Source organism: Spermophilus citellus, assembly GCF_964194105.1.
Source record: "Spermophilus citellus genome assembly, chromosome: X".
NCBI lineage: Eukaryota > Metazoa > Chordata > Mammalia > Rodentia > Sciuridae > Spermophilus > Spermophilus citellus.
In genome coordinates this window covers 109,172,277-109,195,300 of record NC_138190.1, presented here as the reverse complement: position 1 = coordinate 109,195,300, position 23,024 = coordinate 109,172,277, and the positions used below count along the sequence as shown (strand labels likewise).

The following is a 23,024-nucleotide window of genomic DNA, read 5'->3' as shown; positions in this document are numbered from 1 at the left end:
GAAAACAACAGTAGGAAAATAGGAAATCCACCAGTGGTGTCATCTTCTAAACATAAACATGTACACTATATGGTTAGCAGAAACTCTAAAGAAAGTGCTTTCTTTTTAAGGAATGGATCATAGATGTTAGATGGAAAGGTGTACCTCACAGAGAAGGACAGAGGCCTATGGTCATTAATCTCTTTCCCCCTGTGGGTGAATGTAGATGATAGGTTCTATTCAGATTCCTTATATACTTACAAATTATGAAGCCTCCTACAACAGATTGTTAGCTTTTCAAAGGCTTAGAGAAAAACCTTTCCAGAATTTATAAAACTGCTAATACTCTCAAAAGAGAAGCATATCCTTTTCTATGCAGATACCTTCCAGACATTTTTTCTACTTTCAGAAGATTCAGGAAGTACTAAGTGTTGAATATTTAATCAATAAATATATGGTGAAATTACTGTCAATTTTTGGTATTTTCCCCAAGCCACAGAAGGAATTCAGTTGGACTATTATTTCTTGGAATATCTAATTAGGAAGCAAAATTACTTTCACTGGGGAATTGAAAGATTTTTATGAACATAATTTTGAAATTCAAAGCTCTGAGAACTATATATACACCATAATCCTGAAACAGAAAATTGGTAACACACAGGAAAAATGGGAACAAGTGCTCAGAGCCAAATGTTGATTGGGATGTAGCTTTCATATAGAGTTGAAAGCTTACTATATCTCTGTTCTCCAAATCTTTTGAATTTTTTCTAAAGTGTTATAAATTGCCAAAATAAATCATTTTATCATAAATAAATGTTGCATGAATCTATTCCCTCCTGACATGCCTATTTTACAGTGTAAATGTTCCACAAAGCACAAGAGAGGATAAAATAGGTATCTTTACCTTTGTTTACTTAATGTCCAACAAGGATTTCAGTATTATACACATATCTTGTTTTCTTTTTGGCTGTCAGAGAAAGTCCCAACTTTGTTTATATAAGGTTTCTTCTATCAGGATTTTCTAGGCTTCAGGACCTAGACTCACCCAATAGGTACGTCACAGTTTTAGTGTGCCCTTTTTCTAGTATGAAAACTAACCAGCTGATTTGTGTGACAAATTGACCAACTCTTAAGCATTGTTGTGAAAATGACAGGATTTCACCATTTCAGCCTTATTTAGGTATACAGTAATTAAAAGCCCTTCCTGAAAACACATACTCCTCTCTGCTTTTGGAAAATGTCTTAAAAGAAACCTTTTCCAATACAAATGCAGAAAAATAGGTACACAAACCAAGCCACCACTATAGAAGAAGAATAAAAAATTGCAACTCTATTAGGGCATGGACTTCCACATGTTCACACAGTACTTGCTCTATTTTTTTTTTTTTTGTTTGTTGTGTGGTTTTTTTTTTTTTTGCTTTGCTTTTTTTTTCTTTCTTTTTTTTTTTTTTAAAAAAAAACATCTTGACATCTTTTTTCTGGACATCTAATGACAATGCAAGTGAAAAACATCACATTGGGTAAGGGGTTTTGAAGGAGGTTTGAATGTAAGAGGTACTACTCTCTAACTTAAAAACAAACACAACACTATGAAGAGGGAATGTGCATCTTTGAGAAATCTTTTTCTTCAAAGTGAATGCACAAAATGAGGGGATTCACTACTGGCTCTTTCGCTTCACGGTGGAAGTGACCACTTGATGGCCACTTCGACATTGCTGCCCTGTTTGGGCTGCGATTCAGGCTTACAAATAAATTACATAATCTGAGGGAGTAGGAAAAGGCTTATAAGAAGTTTCTATTCATTTGAAAGTTAAAGAACCCCCACCCTATTTGACTGTCTTTTCTTTCATCTTTCCTGCAGCAGAGTTTTATTTCAGTCTTACTCATGAGGGAGATGGTGAGGGGTAAGGCGTGCAGTCCTAGCGGCTGCTGTTCTTAATCGCTTCCTTTGCAGCAATAATCAGAGGAGTCAGGCTGGAGAGAGGCTTGGCTAGTTTTAAAAATGGGTGCTGCAAAAGGAAGAGAAAAAAGAAGAATTACTGGAATTCTTTCCTTCAACATGTATATTACTTTACATTTTCAAGCAGCCTTTTCTCATTAAAATGTATTTGAGTACCCAATTAAACATCATTTAATTAAAAAACATGGTGCCAGGGGCTGGGGTTGTGGCTCAGTGGTGCAGCACTTGCCTTGCACGTGTGAGGCACTGGGTTTGATCCTCAGCACCACATAAAAATAAATAAGAAAGTTGTGTTCATCACTAAAAAGAAAAAATATTAAAAACAACAACAACAACAACAACAAAAAAAAACATGGTGCCAGCTTTTGTCCTTGAGATGTTTCATCTGTGTCATGAAAATCCTCTGGAAACTGATTAGCATCATTAAAAACTCTAAAGTAGGGATCTTGTAAAACCTCACTGAGTTTATAATTGTCAGACTTTCTTGAATTGATGAATTTTTCTGGAATAGCCCTTATGTTTGAAAGTGTGCCTTCAGTTAATGACTACAGAATTTTTTTCTGAAGCCAATGGCTTTCTAACTGCTAAATCCAATAGTTGTGTCTCCATCATTTTGTTAAGTATTTCTTTTGTAACCTCTAAGGAGCACAATGATAGGCTAACGTTGGAGAATGGACTTAAGGAGATATGCAGATTCTTGTTTATTTGTATAAAATGAAAAGATGCAACAAATGAACTATTCAATTCACACTTAAAATATAGTTTTGCATCAGTTATCTGACTGGTTCATATAAAAGTACTGTCGGTAAATAATTAACTAGATAATTAATTTAATGATCTACTTAGCTGTATAGCTATATTTAAAGAACCTGTATCTTTAGTCATCCCTGGAAGAGGGTGTAACAGGAAATTATATCAGGGTGTATTTGTGGGGTAGTGGGAGGCATAAAAAATGTGGAAGCAAAGCACTCAAAAGTTCAGGGTTTTCATCTGTAATTCAAAGCTGGATTAAGTAGTAGATTAACAAAGTGTCATTTCAGATTTGACATTTCAGGGCCCTAGGTTAACCTGTGAAATGTCATGGAGAGCAGAAAAGAGAAGGTGTGGTCTCTTTAGTTCCTCCAAATAGCTTGATCCAAGGTATGATTTGTTTGAGATTTTTTTTTTTTTTTTTGCCCAGATGTGGTTCTGTCTTGGAAGGGAGTTTAGAATTCACAAGAAGAGATTTTTCTGTGCCGGATGGGACAGAACACAGTGATTTTGTGGTGAAAGTTGTGCATAAGCAAGTGTTGCACCTTTTGTTTAATTGGTGTGTGTGTTCAAAGTCACAGACAGAATAAGTTGCCATTGTTCTTAGATGTTAAAGGTCTTGATACCTGTCTCTGAGAAATAGTCCCTAGCAGTGAAGCTATGTGTGTAATCCTAGCCATGTGATTCTTTGTCAAATAGATACATCTTTTTAATTGAAATTTGTTTGTGTGTGATGTGTGGTGGGGATTCAGACAATCTAGGGCTCAAATATCAACTCTGCCATTCGAGAGCTCTGTGAGCCTCAGTTTCCATGTCTGTAAAACAGGATAATAATAACCATGCTATAAAGTTTTTGTAAGAATTAAATGAGGTAATGTATGTACATAATTTGGTAGATAATAGGTACTAACTATCATCATATATAGTCATCCCTGAGAGCCATGAAAAGGACAAATGGTTACAGAGGCACTCACCACTGGATGGTACTCACCCAGGCAAGCAGGTGCCTGCCAATTGGCATCACAAGCAAAGGGGCTTTGACCAGTAAAGCATTAGAGTAGCAAATGCCATGGAAATAATTGCATAGTTATGTAGAGAATTACCTCCGGCCAAGAGCACCTGCATACAACATCCAGGGGCACAAGTAAAGTTTAGAACAAAACAGCAACACCAGAGGGTCACATTGTTTTTTTCCCTTGCAAAATAAGACTCCAGGAAGAATAAAAGAGATTTATAGATTAAACTGCCAACTTCTCAGAAGAAAGGTAACATGTCAATCAAGATGCATGCCTATACTTATGTGCTTGTGGTCTAAAATCAAATGGTAATAGCCTAACTCTAACTACATATCTCTTGAAAGAGCTCTCTTACTGTCACACATTGTGATGGAAGACCTCTGTGCAATTGTCTTTTATTTTCACCTGCAAAAGCTCCTTGGCAGATCCTCGCCTATCCACATCCATCTCAAGACAGCGATTTAAAAAGTCACGGAATACAGCTGACAGTCTCTCAGGATTCTGGAGCTCTGGGGTTCCATTAGTGGCTATCAGATATAATGCCTATAGGAAAAAAAAATAGAAAAATCCATTCAGCACATACATATTAGGACCGTGTGTCAGAACAGAAGTAACAAATCAATTTCATTCTGGTTTATACTCTGGTTCTTAAAAATTCCATTTAGACAATAACAGTGACATACATTTCAATGTTTCTATAACATCTAGAAATTATTAGTCTTAGTAGTAACTTAGGTTACAATGAGGTATCATATTTTGCAAAAACTTGGAAATAAAGTTATAAAGCTTCCTCTGAAAGTTATGCCTTTAAAAATTTATATACAATGAATATGGGATGAAGCACTAAAGAAACCAAAGATCTGCCTGTAAATCTGTGACTACAAAGAGTTGGTGGACACACATATATCCAATCATGCTGAACTGAGTATAACCCGAAGAAGGTGCAGAGAAAGTTGATTATAATTTATTACCTTCTTATCTTATATGAAGAATATTTGTGAGTAGATGGGGGATAACAAAAATATATTATAAACTTATAAAATTACAAAGAACTAGACGATAGCTGTGCCTGGATGGGAGGCAATGTGTAGGACACAAGGACTCAAAATATTTTTGTCTTGTGACAGCTGTAGCCCTTTTGATATTAGATTTCTTAAGAAGTTTTACCTATAATGAAAGGAAATATGAGAAAAGTTGGCATTGGTAGTCTTGGTACCTAATGATGATATATCCTATGATGAAACATTTGCTAATAATTCTTATATGTCTTTGAGATCTTTGATGTGTAAGGCCACCACTGAGAGACATGAATTTTTGGTATGCTGACAGAATCAAGGTCCCTAAGCCTTCAAGGAAGAGAGTTGGACCCAAGATTGTGATTAATTCACACAGGTAAATAAATCCATATTTTGAAGATATGTTTTTTGCAATAAGGATTCATCTATTCAACACATTTTTGTTTCAAATAGGTGTCAGGTGTGAAAGATGCACTGGAGCAAAATAGACATAATCATCTACCTTCATTCGGCTATTGTTTTGTTTTGTTCTTTAAAAACATTTTTAGTTGTGGATGGACACAATACCTTTATTTTATGTATTTATTTTTATGTGGTGCTGAGGATAGAACCCAGTGCCTCACACATGCTAAGAAAGCGCTCTACCCCTGAGCTACAATCCTAGCCCATGTTTTTCTTTTTTATAAATACCTTTATTTTATTTATTTATTTATATGTGGTGCTGAGGATTGAACCCAGTGCCTCACACGTGCTAGGCAAGTGCTCCACCACTAAGCTACAGCTACAGCCCCCGTCAATGTTTTACTAATTTTTTTAATTCTAAATAGTCCCCAAAGCTGACTTCCTGATGCCTCCACTGAGAAAATAATTCTAGAGCACTTAGTAGGTACCAGATATTGTATTTGACATTGACGATCCAAGGATGAATAAGACAGTCATCTTGCTTCAAAGATCACACAATTTAGTCAGAAAGAGAGACATTTAGAACACTACAATACAGTGAGATAAGAACTAATACAGGAATCTAAATAGTGCTAATACAAAAATGACACAATTTACGTCAGAGTTCAGAAGAAGCTTCATGGAGGAGATTGAAATTTGAGCAGGGTCTTAAAGAATAAGTAAGAGTTTGCCTGTAGGTACTGCCACAAGGGAGGGATATACTTGCTCATGTGACCAGCTCTCTCACTTTTAAGAAGATATGTAACTTCCTGAACTTACTTGGGCTTTGCAGCAAATTATCATCCCCTTTTACCTTTCCCCCACATGAAGCCTAATATTATTATTGCAGGTATTTCTATCAAAGTCATTTCCCAGAGCAGTAAGTAGAGCTCTTTTCCTTACCAGCAACCCCTGCAGGTAGATGTCCATTAGAAAGAGTTAGGAAGGATTTAAGTAATCTGGGGACTATCAACTTCTAGCACCCACAAGAATCATCTGGAGGGCTTGTTAAAACAAGGGCTCCTGGGCCACCCCCACCCAGAGTTTTTGATTTAGTAAATGGGAAAGGAAGGATCTAAGAATTTGCATCTCTAACAAGCGTCCTGTTTGATGCTGCTGGTTCCAGAACCAAATTTTGAGAGCTGTTTTAATCCACCCTGATATTTAATAATGGATCGAACTAGAGGTTCTCAGATTTTCTGCATGATTAGAATCACCTAGGGAGATTAAAAAAAAACGTCCTCATGCCCAATTCTCATTCCAATACCAATCATGTAAAAATTTCTGCAAGAGAAACCAAGGCATCAGTATTTTTAAGCTTTCCAGAGATTCCAATTTGCAGCCAACATTGAGAATCAATGGCCAAGAACCTGCAGCTCAGCTAGGATTTGATAAATTAGAATCTCTGCATCATAAGCACACTAATTTAAGAGTCACAGCATTCCATAGGAGACTCTCTTGCATAACAATGTGTGAGACTTAGAATGTCCTTAGTTTCAACAGAGTGCAAGGAATGTTTGGGTTGTTCTTAGTATATGAAGATACCCATATGTAAATACAATCCACTCCAAACACGTTACTTTTCCCCACCTCTCCTCACTCCTTTGTAATTTTCAATTCTTTAATTGATGAAGAGCAAATGCAGGTGGCAGTTCCTAGGGCTTTCATGCCAAAATACAAGTCTTAACTAAAAGGAGATGGGATGCACAAACTACTTTTAGGAAAACAGTGAATGGGCTAAAATCAATTGATGCACAGTTTTAACAGATATATTAAGTTCAAAGCGTTTTAATTCGCAGATGTTTAGTGCTTGAAGCACCTTTTCTCACAAACCATTTTTGTTCCCTTATTATAAGAAAATCAGTTGCTGCATGGTACATTTACTGCCTCCTAAAACTCTTAACTTCGGCTGGTTACAACTCCCCCTAAATCACTGTTTTTTACCTACTTTTTTCCTGCTCTAAAGCCAAGCCTAGTCCTAAACAAACAAACCTTTTTTCCCCCTTTCAAGGTGTTTTCCACTCTCTCTAGGTCTATATGCACACCATACTATTTTTTTCTCATTTTTCTTTCCTCATTCTTAACTGAATACATTCTATTCCATATAATCTTCTTCCTTACAAGTACATGCACATCTTTGCTACCCAAATTCTTCTCATCTCTGTTCAATCCATACCTAATTACCTCAGGAAGTGTTCGCTCCTCTTTCCATTCCATTTACGAATCAAAAATGACCTTAATCATAGTTGTTAAGCCTTAGGAGTGCTAGTGATATAGAGCATCTAGGGAGAAGAAAGCACTGTAATTTGAAGGAATATGAGAAGTAATAAAGAACTAGTGTTATGAACCTGTACTGCACTTCAAAGAACACACATGTCCTATTCAGAACTTCTACAAAAAATCTGGCTGTGGATTTGTTGGAGGCTGGGGCTGATAATAGAGAGTACTGATTGATTGCTTAAGAGCTGACTCCAGTCCTGGCTGGTGAGTATTGATCTGACACTCCCTCATTCCCAATCTATACATACTCAACATTATATCATAAATATTTTTTTCACAGTTCAAAAAATTGCTAATAAATATAATTTTAAAGACTGCATTTCATCAACTGTTGTTCATCATGTGAATACAATGTAACTACTGCTGTTCAACTGATTTAAAAAAATACATGTACTAAGAAAAAGGCTGGAACACACCAACATGTTAACAGTCATTTTCTTTCCATGGTAGGATTATTGGTGACTTAATTTTTTAAAATGTATTTTTCGGTTTTCCAAATTTTCTGCAGTGAACATGACTGCTTTTATTAGTTTTAAAAAACTCTAAAACATTACTGAAAAAATAAACTTAAAAGCCATGGTATTCAATTTACACAAAAATCCTCATCTATTTCATTTTGTCTTCCTAGGATTAAACCTGCTTTTCATAAAGCACTACCCTTTGAGGGAAACAAAAACCCAGACTATTCCTTTTTCAACTATTGTTTTCTTTTTAATTGCAACAGTATTATTTCCAACTCATTTCCATCGCAAATATCCACACTTTCAGCTATATTATGGGTGAAACTGGCCTTTGTGGACTGGCCTGGGAACCTGATCACTAAGTATAATGCTGCTTCTATGGGAAAATGCACTCTGGGTTCCAAATAACTAACTAAAAAATGAACTTTTGGAACACATCCTCTGTGTAAATTGGGGACTATCTTAGTAAAAAAGAAAATTGCTACCCACTGCCTTGCTAATGAGACACAAATATAGTCAGTTGTAGCCAACAAAACAATGACAGTAAAAAGGATTTTGCCAGAAGTCAAGTCTTACATGAAGAAAGATTGAAGAAATTAAATCTGGGCATGAGTGATCATATGTTGGCTTTATCTGAGTTAGTGAAATTTCAAAGAAAATGAGCAATTAGAAATTAGACTAGAGATTTCTCATAGAGTTGGCCATTTCTAATTAAGTAAGAAGGCAGAATCATCCTTGAGTTGTTCTTCTTCACCCAGTAACCTACCCCACCCTTGTTATAATCAGTCTACCAGGTTCCATTAATGCAACATCTTTCATACCCATCCACTTCTCCCTTTCACCATTGTCGTTGCTTAAGGTCAGGCTTCTCTTAGACAGTTCTAATAACCGCCTAATTGGTTTTCCTTACTCAACTCTTTTCATTCTTCAGTCCACCCCCTTAACAATCTAATCATGTCTTTGCTTAAAAATTTTTCATGGTCACCTATGATCCAGAAATATGGGGTTTTCAAACTGTGCTGTCCAACATTCACCCTGATGAACAGTTAAGAGAAAAAAGAGGAAGGAAAGCGAGAGAGTAGAGTTTCTAGGATCTGTCCCCCATCTCTGTTTCAATCAAATAAATTTTGCTTTTCTCTATTTATTTATGCTTCCAAGCAAATAACATTTGTTCATTCATATGTTTATTTTTACATCATATTATGAATACTTGTTACTTGTTTACAGGTCTGCCTTCCCTTCTGAACTGAAAGTCTGAGGAAGATATAAAGTGTGTCATGATCCTCTCTGATTTTGTAGCAGTTTGCTCTAAATAGGTGCTCCATAAATGTTTTTGTTGCTGAATGAAAGCCAAAAAAGTACAAATTTAACTGATCTTAGAATATAACAGACTGATATAGAGTATGAAAGCTAAAAACCTAATTTGTTAAAAATGTAAGATAGGCAGACAATGAAATAAAGCACCTTTTCTGAGTTGATCAGTATTGGCATGTGATAACTTTTCACTAGCCATGACTCAGTGTGGAAGAAAAAGTGCTCGATGAACAGAGCACATAAGGAGATACCATCAAAAGGGGGAGACCTGGAGAAAGATGGCCTCAACAAGTCTGGTGCAAAGAGAGAAAGGGGAGAGAACAAGTGCTTCCTGGGACTTGAAACTTAATTCAAAAATTTATCTTCTCTGGCTGACCTTGAGCAGAGAATGTACTGTTGGTTATACTGTTAGATCATTAAGCAAAATCTATTGTCTTTCTCAAGTGAGACTATATAGGCCCCATGATTTACTGACCTTATGACAAATACAATGATTGGCCCAAAACTGGTAGCATTCTTCATTGTGATATACATATTACCTAGAAGTTTCTAATATTCTAGAATTCTGCAATGATAACTCTAAATATCTTAGCAACAACACACAAACACTAAAGTTTTCACTGACCCCATATGCAACTGAATTTACCTAAGTACTAACAGAAAACTAGTTCATTCAGTTGAAGAAATAATTCAATTTACCTTATTGGCAATTTCCTCAGTTAAGAAAGATCAAAGCAGTCATTATAGAAGTTACCACATTTCTCCAAAGAAGTCTCAAAACAATCCATATGTACCTAATAAATTTTCATTAAGGCAGTTTTGCAACAAGACTAACCATTTAATTAAAAAGCTTTAGTTTGTGACTTCAGTTCATAACAGTTTATAAAGTTTAGGTTAAGACATCAGAAAACAAACCAGGGGGCATACATGGAAATGTATTAGCAACTACAAGAGATCTCAGTACCAATACTAAAGACTCACTTTAAAAGAGGATAGGGTGTGGCAAGCTGAATATTTGGGACTCCAAAAACATTTTCCCATGGAAATCATATTATACATGATGAGTGGGCTCCTAGCCTAGTCCACAAAAAATGTTTTGAACATACAATGTAACTGAACCATAAATGCAAAAAGACTATTTATCTATATCCTAATATCTGTATAAATATGTTCATGATAAGTTTTGATAGATAAAATTTATTGAATGATTACTATTATTTAATTCAGTCAACACATCAAGCCCCTGAGGTAGACTATTATAATTCCCCAATCAACAGATAAAAAAACAGTCCTGTGGGATTAAGAAAAATAACTTGTCCCATGTCACACAACTAGTAATGTAGGAATCACTATTTGAATCGAGGAAGTAGGAGTCTGTTTCCAGTCTCTGAGGTAGGAGTTCTTCTGAGATAGAAAAGGGCTCATCAAGAAATGAGGCAGCCAGGTGTGATGTGCACATCTGTAATTCCAGTGGCTAGGGAGGCTGAGGCAGGAGGATTGTGAGTTCAAAGTCAGCCTGAGCAACTTAGCAAGACCATATCTCAAAATAAAAAATAAAAAAGCTAGGGATGTGGCTCAGTGGTTAACCATATCGCTGTCATCAAAAAAAAAAAAAAAAAAAAAGAACAGAAAAAGAAAAAGAAAGAAAAGAAAGAAAGAAGAAGCAAGCAAGCAAACAAGCAGGCATGTTGTGCATGAACAACTGGTTTGCTTGATTCACCTCTACCAGTACAAAGGAAATGGTCCTTCTGCAGTCAGTCACTCTTCACCTGCTTGGAAATGGGGAACAAAAGGGCACATACCAAGTTAGGGAGGATGCATACTATATCCTTAGTGTGTATGTGTTGATGGTCTTTATGCAGCTTGTACTCTCGCTGTTCCCTGCAGCCTACTGCTCTCTGGTTCCTTTCTTATGTTAGAATTTTCAACTAACTTTGAGTGTTTTATGAGCAAGATTTGGCAATGAGTGACTTGACACCTTCTGACTAAGTTTGCTCATGACCTGGGATTTCAGAGGTTAAAGGCCAGAGTGTATTGCTGCTTCTGATGTGTTTATGGATTTCATGAAGGGCTCTGACATTTCTTTTTTTTTTATTTCCTAAGTAGAGAGTGAATGGAGCACAACCTGCAAAAAGAAATCACCATATTGTAACAAACACTGTATTCCATACTTGAACTTATTCAACTTAATAGTCCAGTGTGACAGCAATGTGGTCTAATTTAGCTTCCTACTTGTTTGCATAGAAGTTGTCTGTCTCCAAATTATGGGAGGAGGGCTTTATTGTTGTTGTGCTTTGTTGTTTGATCCTTAAAAAGTCATTTAAATGAACTTATTATAGATCTATCCCATTATAGGTTGATAATAAAAGGTAATTAGGTAGTGCTGACTGATTAGGTGCTAGCCTAGCTTTAGAGTACTATTTTGAAGCACAAAGGACTGGCTAATGCCATAAAATAAATACCAGATGACTCTGACAATGCATGTGTTCATTCTAATCTCTTGTTAAGAAATGCAGAGCAGGATAGTTGTGTTCATGGGGCAACCGATGGCATCCCAAGTAGTACTCAAGCCTCAGAGAGTCAAGGGTTGAATGTTTTCTCATAGTTGAAGCTAGAGAGAGTAAAATGGAATATAAAAGGGAACCTCAGGAAAATAGAAGGGAGAACAGTAGAGCAGAAGCAGGGAACCAAAGGGGAGGGAGCAGGAGAGGAAAAGGGGAAGAACCTGGGAACAAAGTGTTATCCAAATTATGCTATGTGCATGTGTGACTATATCCCAGTGCATTCCAAATTTATATGTAACTGTAAGGTACCAATCAAAATAAATAAATAAAAGGAAAAGTAGAGGAAAGGGATTGGGGGAAGGAGAAAGGAAAGGAAGGGTTAATAGGAAAAGAAGGAAAGCAAAATGATGCAGGAAGTAGAAGAAGCTGAGAGAAGCAGAAAGAACAAAAAAGTAGGGCAAGGACAGAAGTCAAAGGACAATGTAAGAGAAGGTGGCTGGCTGGTGGGATGAAGCAGAATCGAAACAGAGATTAAAGGCTAGAAAATCTGGTTAAAGGAACCTAGATCCCAGATTCCACTCTGTTACTGCCACATTCTTCTGGTTCTGAAATGATAAGGAGATGGAAATGCTAATTGCCCTGACTTGATCAGTGCATGCTATATACATATATTGAAATATCACATTGTGCTCTATTAATATATGCAAATATTACATGTTAATCAAAAAAAAACTAAAATAAAATTTAAAAATGAGAAAAGTGATCATGGAAAAAAAAACATTGTATCGAATATATCTTCCAAACTTCCCATTTATCTTCAACCCACACTTAGTTTCTGGTTCCAAGGCACCATTTAACATTATACATTTGTTCACGTTTTATTTGAGAGCATTAGAAGGGACTAATTCCCTGACACCTTAGGGTTTTTCCAAATTAACATATTAGGATCAAAACAACCTATGATATGATCTATAAAACAAGCATTATTGCTCACGTACACTGATTTCAGCTTCTATTTTACAGGTAGTTCATCAGCTGACCAGCTCTGTATACAAAAACACAATTCCTCCCATCGCTCCCTAGAGTATAGACCACATGTCCCTATAATGGCTTTTATCACTACAGTGCTCTTCATTGGCTTCTCCCCAAGATTACTATCTGTATGGAGTTGCTGAGTCCCACATGCGGCATATTTCACATCATGACCAAGTGTGTTTGCTTGGTAAGATGAGAGGGCTTTTTTTTACTCTCCAAGATGTAAATTTAGTCTGGAAGTAATAAGATAGATAGCTCTGAACTGCTCTCTGAAGATTATGTCTTTGAAAACACTCATAAAGACAACGCTCACCCAAACTATGGTGCTTTTGGCAAAGTCAGGAAAAGCTGTGGCCTATCTACAGCCAAAAGAACACAGGATCAAAGTAGGCAACCCACAAGATTCCCTAGTTTATGTAAGTAAATCTCATGTGATAGCCCAATATAGAAAATGAATTCAAGAGAAACTATTCTGGTGGAACCAAGAACCCTACCATGTGATCACTCTCTTGGTATTTTCAGTAGCCCAAGGAACTTCATGCAACTATTGGGCTTTGTGGAACCCATTAGTAAACCATAACATAATCAAATTCTACTCATTTGAATCAATAAGGGAGTAGACATTCAACAAGAAGTAAGGAATCTTCATAAGTTTGTGGAATTCCTGACTGACCAACATGGAATAGAGTTCAATCTTCAAATCATATAAAGTTTGTAGAGATAATAGAAATCTCCTTGTCTAGACCCCTCACATTCATTGGCCACTGACTGGTGAGTTTTGCCATCAGAGCAGGGGGGGGGGGGCAATTCTTTAACCCTCATTCCCAAAAAACAAAGAAAGCAAAAGGCAAGACTAGCTACAACAAAAAGTCAGCTTAATTCTTGGAATAATGTTACAACTCTGGTTCTCCCAGCTACAGAATTAAGATTGCCTTCATAAATTAAACTTTCTTTGCTGAGAGGCTTATCTAAGGCATTTCAGAGTATCCTTTTATCAGAATGCAGGGTTTTCTATTTTTCCCCTCTTTGAACATTTTTTTATTGGTACATAGTGATATACAGTTATGGGATTTGTTGTTACATATCTGTACATGCACACAATATTAGAACTCAAAGGGTTTTCTAAAATACACAATCAGGTTAGAAAGGGTATAAATCAAAATGATAATGAAATTCAGAAATGATCTTAATTGCTGGGCGTGGTGTAATCCATGCCTGTGATCCCAGCGGCTAGAAAGGCTGAGACAGAGGGATCTTGAGTTCAAAGCCAGCCTCAGCAACAGCGAGGAACTAAGCACTCAATGAGACCCTGTCTCTAAATAAAATACAAAATACAGCTGGGATGTGGTTCAGTGGTCAAGTGCCCCTGAGTTTAATCCCCAGTACACCTCCCAAAAAAGAAATTATCTTAATTATAAAAAAAAAAAAAACCTTGATGTTCTTGGTGAAGTCATTTCTCATTGGCAAAAACACAGATTTCAAAAGCCACAGGATAAAAACATGTGACTAGAGATTTCAGTGGGCAAATAAATGCCTATCACTATGTCCAAGATTTGTTTGTTTATAACAAACTCTGATTTTTGAGGAATTGAATTACTTGGGTATTAGGACAATAGGCATATGCATCTCTGGCTCATACCCAAACCATCATGTAAGGACTCAGGAATGATAAGCCGAAAGGAATACCAGTCTTGGATAATGCTTGGTCCCTGGTCACCACATTTTCAAACTTTCTATCTCTCATTTTTGCCTGGTCAGAGTATGTTGGATTTTAGTTTGCTGTGGAAATCAATTCCTCCTTTGGCTGTCTTCTGGGTCATAACTCACCAGTTTAAGCTGTCTGCTTCTGAATTACAATCTAAATGAGACTTGCAGCTTTCCTATGGCTAAGTCTCATTTTCCTAAGCTGAATTCTTGACAACCAATGATTCTTAAGAGCTGTCGATCTTTTGACAGGCAATATATTTTTATCTGATTAAAAAGAAGCCCTGTACTGTTCTATAGTTATTTTAGTTGTAGTTATCCCAGCTGGCCCCTCCTTTTAGGCATAGGCTTGCCCTCAAAGTAGGAGTGTCAACAACCCATCAATAAACCTTGCTGTTCCCTAGTGGCTTATGGAAAAAGAAGGGAATGCTCCCAGCTCTTCCTGAAATACATTCAAAACAATATTGACTGAGTGCTAGCAAAGTATGCTTGCTTCTCTGGTGCTCAGGAAGTTTATGTCTGACTTTAATTCCAAATGAGCATGCGCCATCAAACCCAGACATTCCAATCCACAGCACAGGTTCCAGTGGTCAGAGGAAACTAGATGCAGTTTGGCCTTTTAGTTGCTGTTTTTCAGTAGCTAGTGATTATTTTAAACTACTTAACCCTCTTTCCTAGACATTTAAGCTAAGTAGGATTTCCCTGATCTAATAATAATAATAATAATAACAACAACAACAACTAATATTTGTGTAGTACTTTAAGTGTGGGGAAAGGAAGAGGGTGTGAAGTCTCTTAGTGTAGACAACAGGTCTGGATTTAGGTTTCTGACCTCCTCTCTCCCTGGACTTATATAGGCAATGAACTCTTAATCATGAGCAGTCAGATTGATGGCTATATTATGCACTGATATGTGCTAGGTACTCCACCAGCAGCTAGCACATTTTAATGATAAACTTCATTTTCATAAAAAGCAAAATTGAAAAAGAAAATGGCATATCATGGAGATATTTCTTTTTTGATAGTGTTATTGGACTGGAAAATCTTAGAATGACACAGAGCAGAACATGATTTCAAGTAGGCTTTGACAGTAATGCTCATAATTTTTTATTGCTTATGATTTTTTTAATATAAAATGGAAAAATATGAGCAGAATAATAATGTGCTCTTTCTTGGTTGAACAACCATGCTCAAAGAGGCATGAAGAAGAATTATTTCTGAGTGTGAACAGTGTTAAGAGGGCTTACTGCCTAGCTTTGTATTTGGCCTAGTCCTGGTTACCATTTTCATTTGGGGGTAGAAATCTGGTGTCATTGGTTCTGAAAACTTCACAAATTATTCCAATGTGCAATCAAAGAGAAGAACCATTGATTTAGGATCTCTGTTGCATATACAATACTGATATTGTTTTAGCATTGATACCAATAACTGTCTTCCAGTGATCCAGGGTTTGATATAGCACCATAATGGTTAATGCAAGGGTATTAAACACTTACCTGATACAGCTCCATAATGGTTAATACAAGGGTATTAAATACTTAAAGTTCATTTCAACTTTGATAAAGGTTTAGAAAATTATACATACAAAAGGTTCCATGATTTGGTGGATACAACTGAGATATTTAAAAATGTGATATTCCATCAAATCCTGTTGATAAGAACAGCCCCATTATGTGTGAATACAAAGTTAATAAAGAGGCACTCTTTTGTGCTGAAAAATGAAACAAACCAAATTTTTGTTTTATACAAATGATCATGCCTCCTTATTTAAAATCAGGTCATTATAATCACAGGTCTTAAAAATATATCCTCAATTAACAGAAAGTTGAGATCAGCAGAACAGCAACATTTGATTTGCACATCCACAGGGCGAGTTCGATTTTTAATCACAGTCACTTTGGCAAACAGAAGGAACAAGGCACTTTATTATTGGAAGCTACATTAAAAATGTCCATGGGCCACAGAACAACATGTCCAAGGCCAATTGTGTAGAGTGCAAAGACTTCAGGCAGTGGGGGATGGTAAGAAGTTTGTCTCCTCTCTGTCTCTGGAAGGGTACCAACCTCATAACATCAGTACAGTTAATAACTCTCTGACCTTTAAAAGGCATTTTATGAGCAAATTAGGTCAATTAGAATGGAGCAAAAACCCCAACCACTTTGTAACCAGGGTAAAAAAGTAGCCAATTCCTTGCATCAAATATATGTTAACAGACAATGTTCATACAGGGTTTTAGTTTGCTGAATTAAAACTGACAAAAGAAAGAAACAAAGAAAGCCACAGTGAGATGCAAATGACTTTGAAATGTAAAGCCCCAAACTTCACTTTGAACCTGTCCTATTCAGTGTTGTCTGTTCATGAGAATTACACTGAACTGTACAGAACCCTCCAGTCCTTAAGGGGATGGGGTGTGGCCAGTGTAGAGGGAAAGTTCTTGGGAACTACATGCTAACTGATTTATACACATTATTCATTTCGTTTTCATGCCAGCTCAATGAGATAGCTATTGTCCCTATTTTATAGAAAGGAAACAGATTTAGAAAGGCTTTAAGGGACACACCCAACTCCTGTCTAGTGAATCAATTATTTTTCACAAGCATGTGCCACTCCATTCTACCACTCTTCTTTCTTTCAATAATTTATCTTCTTTCCTTCCACTTCTTTCCATCTCAAAGCCTTAAAACCAGTGGACAGGTGATAGTACTGGAAGGATTTTAAAGGGAAAAAACCTAATAGAACACTCTTTCATTCCTCTCTTAAAATCCTAGACGATTTTCTGTTTTACCACACATGGCCTGGTCACCAGGATCCAAGGAAGTGTAGGCTCCCTATGGGCTCATGTTATATTTTTTGCTTTTTAATCTCCCCCTGGTTTCAATGATTATGTTTTTCAAATCCCAAATAAGGGCATCTAGCCTGAGACATTATGTTTTTTTAAGAGATCATGAGGATAGCATATTTTGAAATTAAAGCTTAAAAAGTACTCCTGGTGTCTTGGAGAAATGGGCTCAGAATAGGGCTGACTCAGTATGGACATGTTGATTAATTAATTGGAACCTGATCACACAAGGAGAGTAATGAGCAAAGTTAAAGTAAATTCTTATCACTGGAATTCAACAGGGTGGTCTTTCTGACAGGTCTTTTTGTCATAGTCTTAATGTAGACTTTCCTAAACCTTGTGGTTTGTTAACCTGCAAGTACTTGTTTAGATATAAGGCTGTGGATTCTAAAAGACAAGCTGTTAATTATGAGTTCTAATCTGAAGCTAGAAGATGCCTATAAAGATTAAAACTTGTTTCCTTTTTTCTAACAATTAGCAGCCTAGCTGAAGAGCGATCAATTATAATTGAGGAACTGAAGAAGGTAATAAATGCATTACTGAGACCAGTTGCTTTACAGAACCATTTTTTTAATCCTTAAATTCTGCAAGTTGTAAATTACTCATTAGAAGGCAGAAAGCAAAATAGCCATAATCCATTTAGTGCCTCCAAACTCCACAGACTTAGAGGAGGAAATCCATGGAAACAATGGGCCTGATGTGTTCTTTCACTGCTATTTCTTAATGGGCAAAGGTAGTTAAACAATAAGGAAAAGCCCAAGTAATTATCCTGATGCGATGGTCCATAGGTCAGGGGTGGACTTGATTAAATTCATGGAGGGCTGACCCACAAATGGTGGGAAAATGCCCCTTCTTTTCCACTCAGCGCCGCAGGCAGCTAATCAATGTGAACATCTCACTTCCAGATTATTTCATGAGACCAGAGAAATAGCCCACAGCATTCATTAGGGCATTCACTCATATCTGTTGTTTTCCAGTCAGTGTAGGGACTAGGACAAGAGGCCAAGTACCAGAGAGGAATTAGAAGGGGGCCAAGGAGGAGACTATCCTCCTCTCCACACATAGGAAATATAGCTCCCATTTACAAAATATTCAGCTGTGAAAACAACTAGACAATTAGTTTGTAGGTTTCTTTGCATGTAGAAAAAGTCACATATATTTGGTTTGAATGTGGATTTTTGTAAGTTTAATGTGAGCACATTTAACTATTTACTAAGGGGCAATGGTTTTTTAATACCTAGAAATGAAATTCAATTTTAGGCTCTTAGTGGTAATGACACAGATGATATGAATGAGTTTTTTTTTTAAATTTTAAATGTGTTTTAATTAGTTATACCTGACCATACAAGGCATTTATGCACTTTGGTATATCATACATAGATAGGATATAATTTCTCATTTTTCTGAGTGTACATATTGCAGAATCATATGAATGATTTTGGGGGGTAAAATTCAAATCTGTGTATATTTCTTTTTTTTCAACAATATAATGACCTTTATATATGTAAAACAGCTTCTGGGTCACCGTTAGACTAAATACAATAGAATACCTACTGGTTTGCTTCTGTACTGAGAAGAAATTTCTTTTATACTTCTTTGCCTTTTTCCTTCATGATCAACAGCACCTTTCTGAATAAAGATGGTGGGATTAGGCTATGAAATGGAACTTTTTTCTTTGCAGAGGTAAGTGGACCACATGAGGATCAAATCTCCATTTCTGCAGCAGCAAACTGAGTTACCCAACCCCAACTATTTCCATTCATTTTCTACTTGACAGTCTTCTAATGACGTTTGTGATTTCACCAGACTGGTGCTATGTCTATCTCTGTGTTCCATTCCAGTACCCACCAAGTTGTTGTTGCTCAATAAATCATTAATGATAATGAAGGGAAATCCAGTTTAAAATTATAGCTGTTTGGAAATGTATTAACTTTGTTAAAGTCATTATAAAGTAAGTGTTTCCTAGATAGATTATTTAACCATGTCACATGATAAATATTTTTGCTTCCCACATCTTCTCTTCTTTCCATTTCTACTGTTCTTACAGTAGAGAGCTATACTAAAGAATTTTTTATAACTTTATTTATTTTTATGTAGTGCTGATGATTGAACCCAGTGACCCTTTTCATTAGACATACTGACTTCAAAGCACTTTAGGAAACCATTGAGGCATGGTAAGAAAACTTTACAAAGCTCACAGTAATTTTAAAATTATAACCTGTTGCTTCTATGTCATTTGTCCCAGGAAAAAGTCAATTTTGGTGAAAACCAGAAATGATATCTGGCCTTTCCCCTTTCCTGGGGATAAACTACCCGAGTTCTCCTCTCACTTACCCTGAGTGGATTTTCATTAAGGTAAGGGGGTTCACCTTCCACCATTTCAATTGCCATAATTCCCAAAGACCATATATCAACTTTTGGACCATAAGCTTTTCGAGTCACCACCTCAGGTGCCATCCAATAGGGAGTTCCCACCATGGTGCTTCGTTTACTTTGCTCAGGAGTGATCTGGGCACAGAACCCAAAATCAGCTGTAGAGAAGAAAAATCAATTAAAATAAGCCCACACTCTTTCATTCTACAATAGGATACTTTCAGATATGGTTGAACCTTCCTGTGAAACACTGAGCTTCCATAGCTGCCTAGCTCACATCCTTTTGATACTTAATTTCTCAGCTGGTTCTGGTTTTAGTGGGGTCAGAAATAATCATTGATGTCATTTTTACCAAGCTTTAATATATTTCAGTGTCCATTATTGTTTCCTGCAAGTTACAGTATCCTACACTTTTCAAATTAGGTACTTGTCATCCAATCATAACAAAAAACACTAGAAATTGTGAAATATTAAATGCAAAAATTCTGGACACAATCTACAGGAACACAGCATAAAACAAATTAATTAAAATTGGGTTCTCAATGCTTCCAAATAAATTATTTCAGCAGCCATTATCTTCTATCTTCTTAAGATAGGTAGTAAAAGAACAGAAATTCCCTGATATTTTCTCAAACATGATCTGAATCAAAATACCTACTCAATTTAACAGAGCCATCCATCCCGAGGAGAATATTGTCACTCTTTATGTCTCTATGGATCACTTGGTTTGAGTGCAAGAAATCCAAAGCTTGGAGGCACTATTGAACCAGAAAAAAAGTTCCAATTATATCACAAAGAATTTTTTAAATTCTAAGTTTCATTTCTAGACAAATTATCAGGGAAGGATATAATTTTGTGTTGTCAAATGAAATTGATTACTGCATGCCTTAACACCACTTTAAAATAACACTATCACTTAAATCAGTGATGTTACTTAGCAGTATAAGTTTGATGGCTCCCATGTCAGACTAGGCCATGAAAGAGTAAGGATATAAGTAGCACTAATCATGAATACAGCAAACCTAACACACAATATAATCATCCTTTGGCCTAGTTATCTGCAAGGTATAGATTCAGCTTGGTCTTTTCAGATGTAGGAAGCCTCTGTGTATATGATTTCATTTGATTGAATAGGTTTGGAGTAGTACCCAGGAATCTGCATTTGAAACATGTGCTCTAAGCTACTTCTGATGGAGAGCCAAGTTTGGGAAGGTCTCCTAGTTTATAAAATAACTATAGATACTTGTTTGGAGATGCTTTTGTATTGTAATACCAAAAAATGGAAACCACAGGCTCAGGACTTGAATGACAATAAATTTGATTTATTGCATGAATAGAAAACATATGCATTTAGTGGATCTGTGGTGTCTGGGATGCAGGAAATGAGAAGAAGAAGAAAACAAAGGAGGAAATTCAAGCAAACAATTTAATACAAAACGTAAAGATTAGCTGATATCATTTATTTTTGTTTTTCTATCATTTGTCTCCACGTTTTAGTGAATCATTATTCCTATTTTGTTTGTAGAAAACTTCACCATAATGAATGAGATAGAGGACAATGCCCAACATGAGACTCTAATGAAAAGTGTGTGTTTTTAAAATTATTGAACAAAATAATTATAACAAAAATCCTTTATTTAGCTTGGAAGTAAGAACATGACACCATTTTTGGAAAAGAGACATGCACAGGCCCACTGGAGGGCTATGGGGAATATCCACCTCGTAGTATGAAAGCAACTTCTTTCTGGGCTGAAGGAGAACCTTGTTTAACTTGCCTTCTGGAAAAAGATCGGAATATCATGTGGTCATATTTTACATGTAGTAAAAAATAAATATTGTGTTAAAATTCCCCCAAATCAGGAATAAGTTCCATGTGAACATCACCATTTTGCATATTCACTATAGTGATATGAATATGGCACCTCAAGGATTGCATACTGGAACTCAAAATATTGTCAAAAAGAGCAACTAAAATAAACAAGGGGCTGGGGAGACTGATGCAAATAAATGCTACTAGGTTAAGATTCAAATTGAAGTCAGGCTCTCCAGTTGTTTTTTCATTAGAAAACTTTTGTTATTGTTACTTAGATGTTATAAACATTCTGAACAAGCATAAATACTAATTTTGGTGTACTCATTGGTAAGAAATGCTCTATTTTCTTACCTCTCTGCAAACAGCTGCTATCTGTCCTTCATCCATACAGGTCTCTGTGACCACATCAGTCAAAGAACCACCAGCCAAGTATTCCATGACCACCCACAGTTCATCACCAACTAAGTAGCTATAACAAGAAAAGAAAAAGACTTTGACTTGTGACCAAGTCTCAGTTCTGAGAGAAGTCAGTTGTGAGTGGAGCTATGTCTATTATCTATAGTTATTCAAGAACAAAAAGTGATCAAATATGGGCACAGAGGTCACCAGAGCCTTAGTATACAGGCAAAGAGCATGAAGTTATAGAAAATAACTTGGGGCCATGTTTAGACACTTAAGTAGTATCATTGGGTCTCTGGTTCCTTGCTTAGCAAGAGTGATGATTTATAACTAATGGAAGGACCCTTGATGTGCCTTTATGCCCACATCACTGTGAAATTAAACTACAATGTCCATAAGATGCACTGGGGAGTCTATTAAAAATGAAAATTCACTGGGTCCATTTCATGAGTTATGGCAAGCAGCCCAGAAACCTGCATTTCTACAAGTGCAAATACTATTTTGACAAAATTATGAATGCACAGGGTCACTTTGCTGCAAGTGAGTCCCCAAGGGCATTTTATGAAACACTGATCATGACTCTCAATTTCCATCCTCCTTTTTTCCTCCTTCCAATATCATTGATCTACCTGGTCTAAAATTCAGACAGCAAGATCTTAAGCTCATGGAGGTTGAAGAACTAGCCTTTTCTTTTGTATTCCCTCAGAACAGCAGAGTTGTGCTAAACAAACAATTACTGAAACTGAAAGAGACAGATGTTAACCACAAGTGAAGAGTTAGTGCTGTCTTTAAATGCCTATTTATAACACTGCTAATACTACTGATGAAAGAAACATTAATTACCTGGTTTAGAAAAAGGTTTAAGATTAAAGTCTCAATTCTCTAGACCTCACTGTCAGTTCCTCACAAAGCACCCATTAAAGCAGTGCCATTGTAGTCAGCCTTTCTTCATTCAGCCTCCTAGAGATCTTACCCACTCCAAACAAACACTAAAAGAAATGCTTAAAGCACCACCGCTCTCTATTTCCTGCCAATGTGGAGCCACAATCTGCAAGTAGAAATTACACAAACTGTTTATGTTTAGAACCAAACCCATAAAACCTGTCATGTTTGATGGGCGGTCAAAGATAAGTGGGTAAA

The 23,024-nt window shown here is 36.4% G+C and overlaps 1 protein-coding gene across 1 annotated transcript in view; it reads right to left on the bottom strand.

The window, feature by feature from the left end:
• Positions 1-1,503: 1,503 nt before the first annotated feature.
• PAK3 (p21 (RAC1) activated kinase 3) overlaps positions 1,504-23,024 on the bottom strand; it is a 108,305-nt gene continuing 86,784 nt past the window's right edge. The window contains exons 16-20 of the mRNA XM_081276989.1: positions 21,837-21,954; positions 20,331-20,430; positions 19,634-19,830; positions 4,111-4,248; positions 1,504-1,988 (exon numbers count right to left, since the gene is read on the bottom strand). Coding sequence (XP_081133115.1) covers positions 1,899-1,988; positions 4,111-4,248; positions 19,634-19,830; positions 20,331-20,430; positions 21,837-21,954 — 643 coding nt within the window. The 3' untranslated portion in view covers positions 1,504-1,898. The remainder of the gene's footprint in view (positions 1,989-4,110; positions 4,249-19,633; positions 19,831-20,330; positions 20,431-21,836; positions 21,955-23,024) is intronic.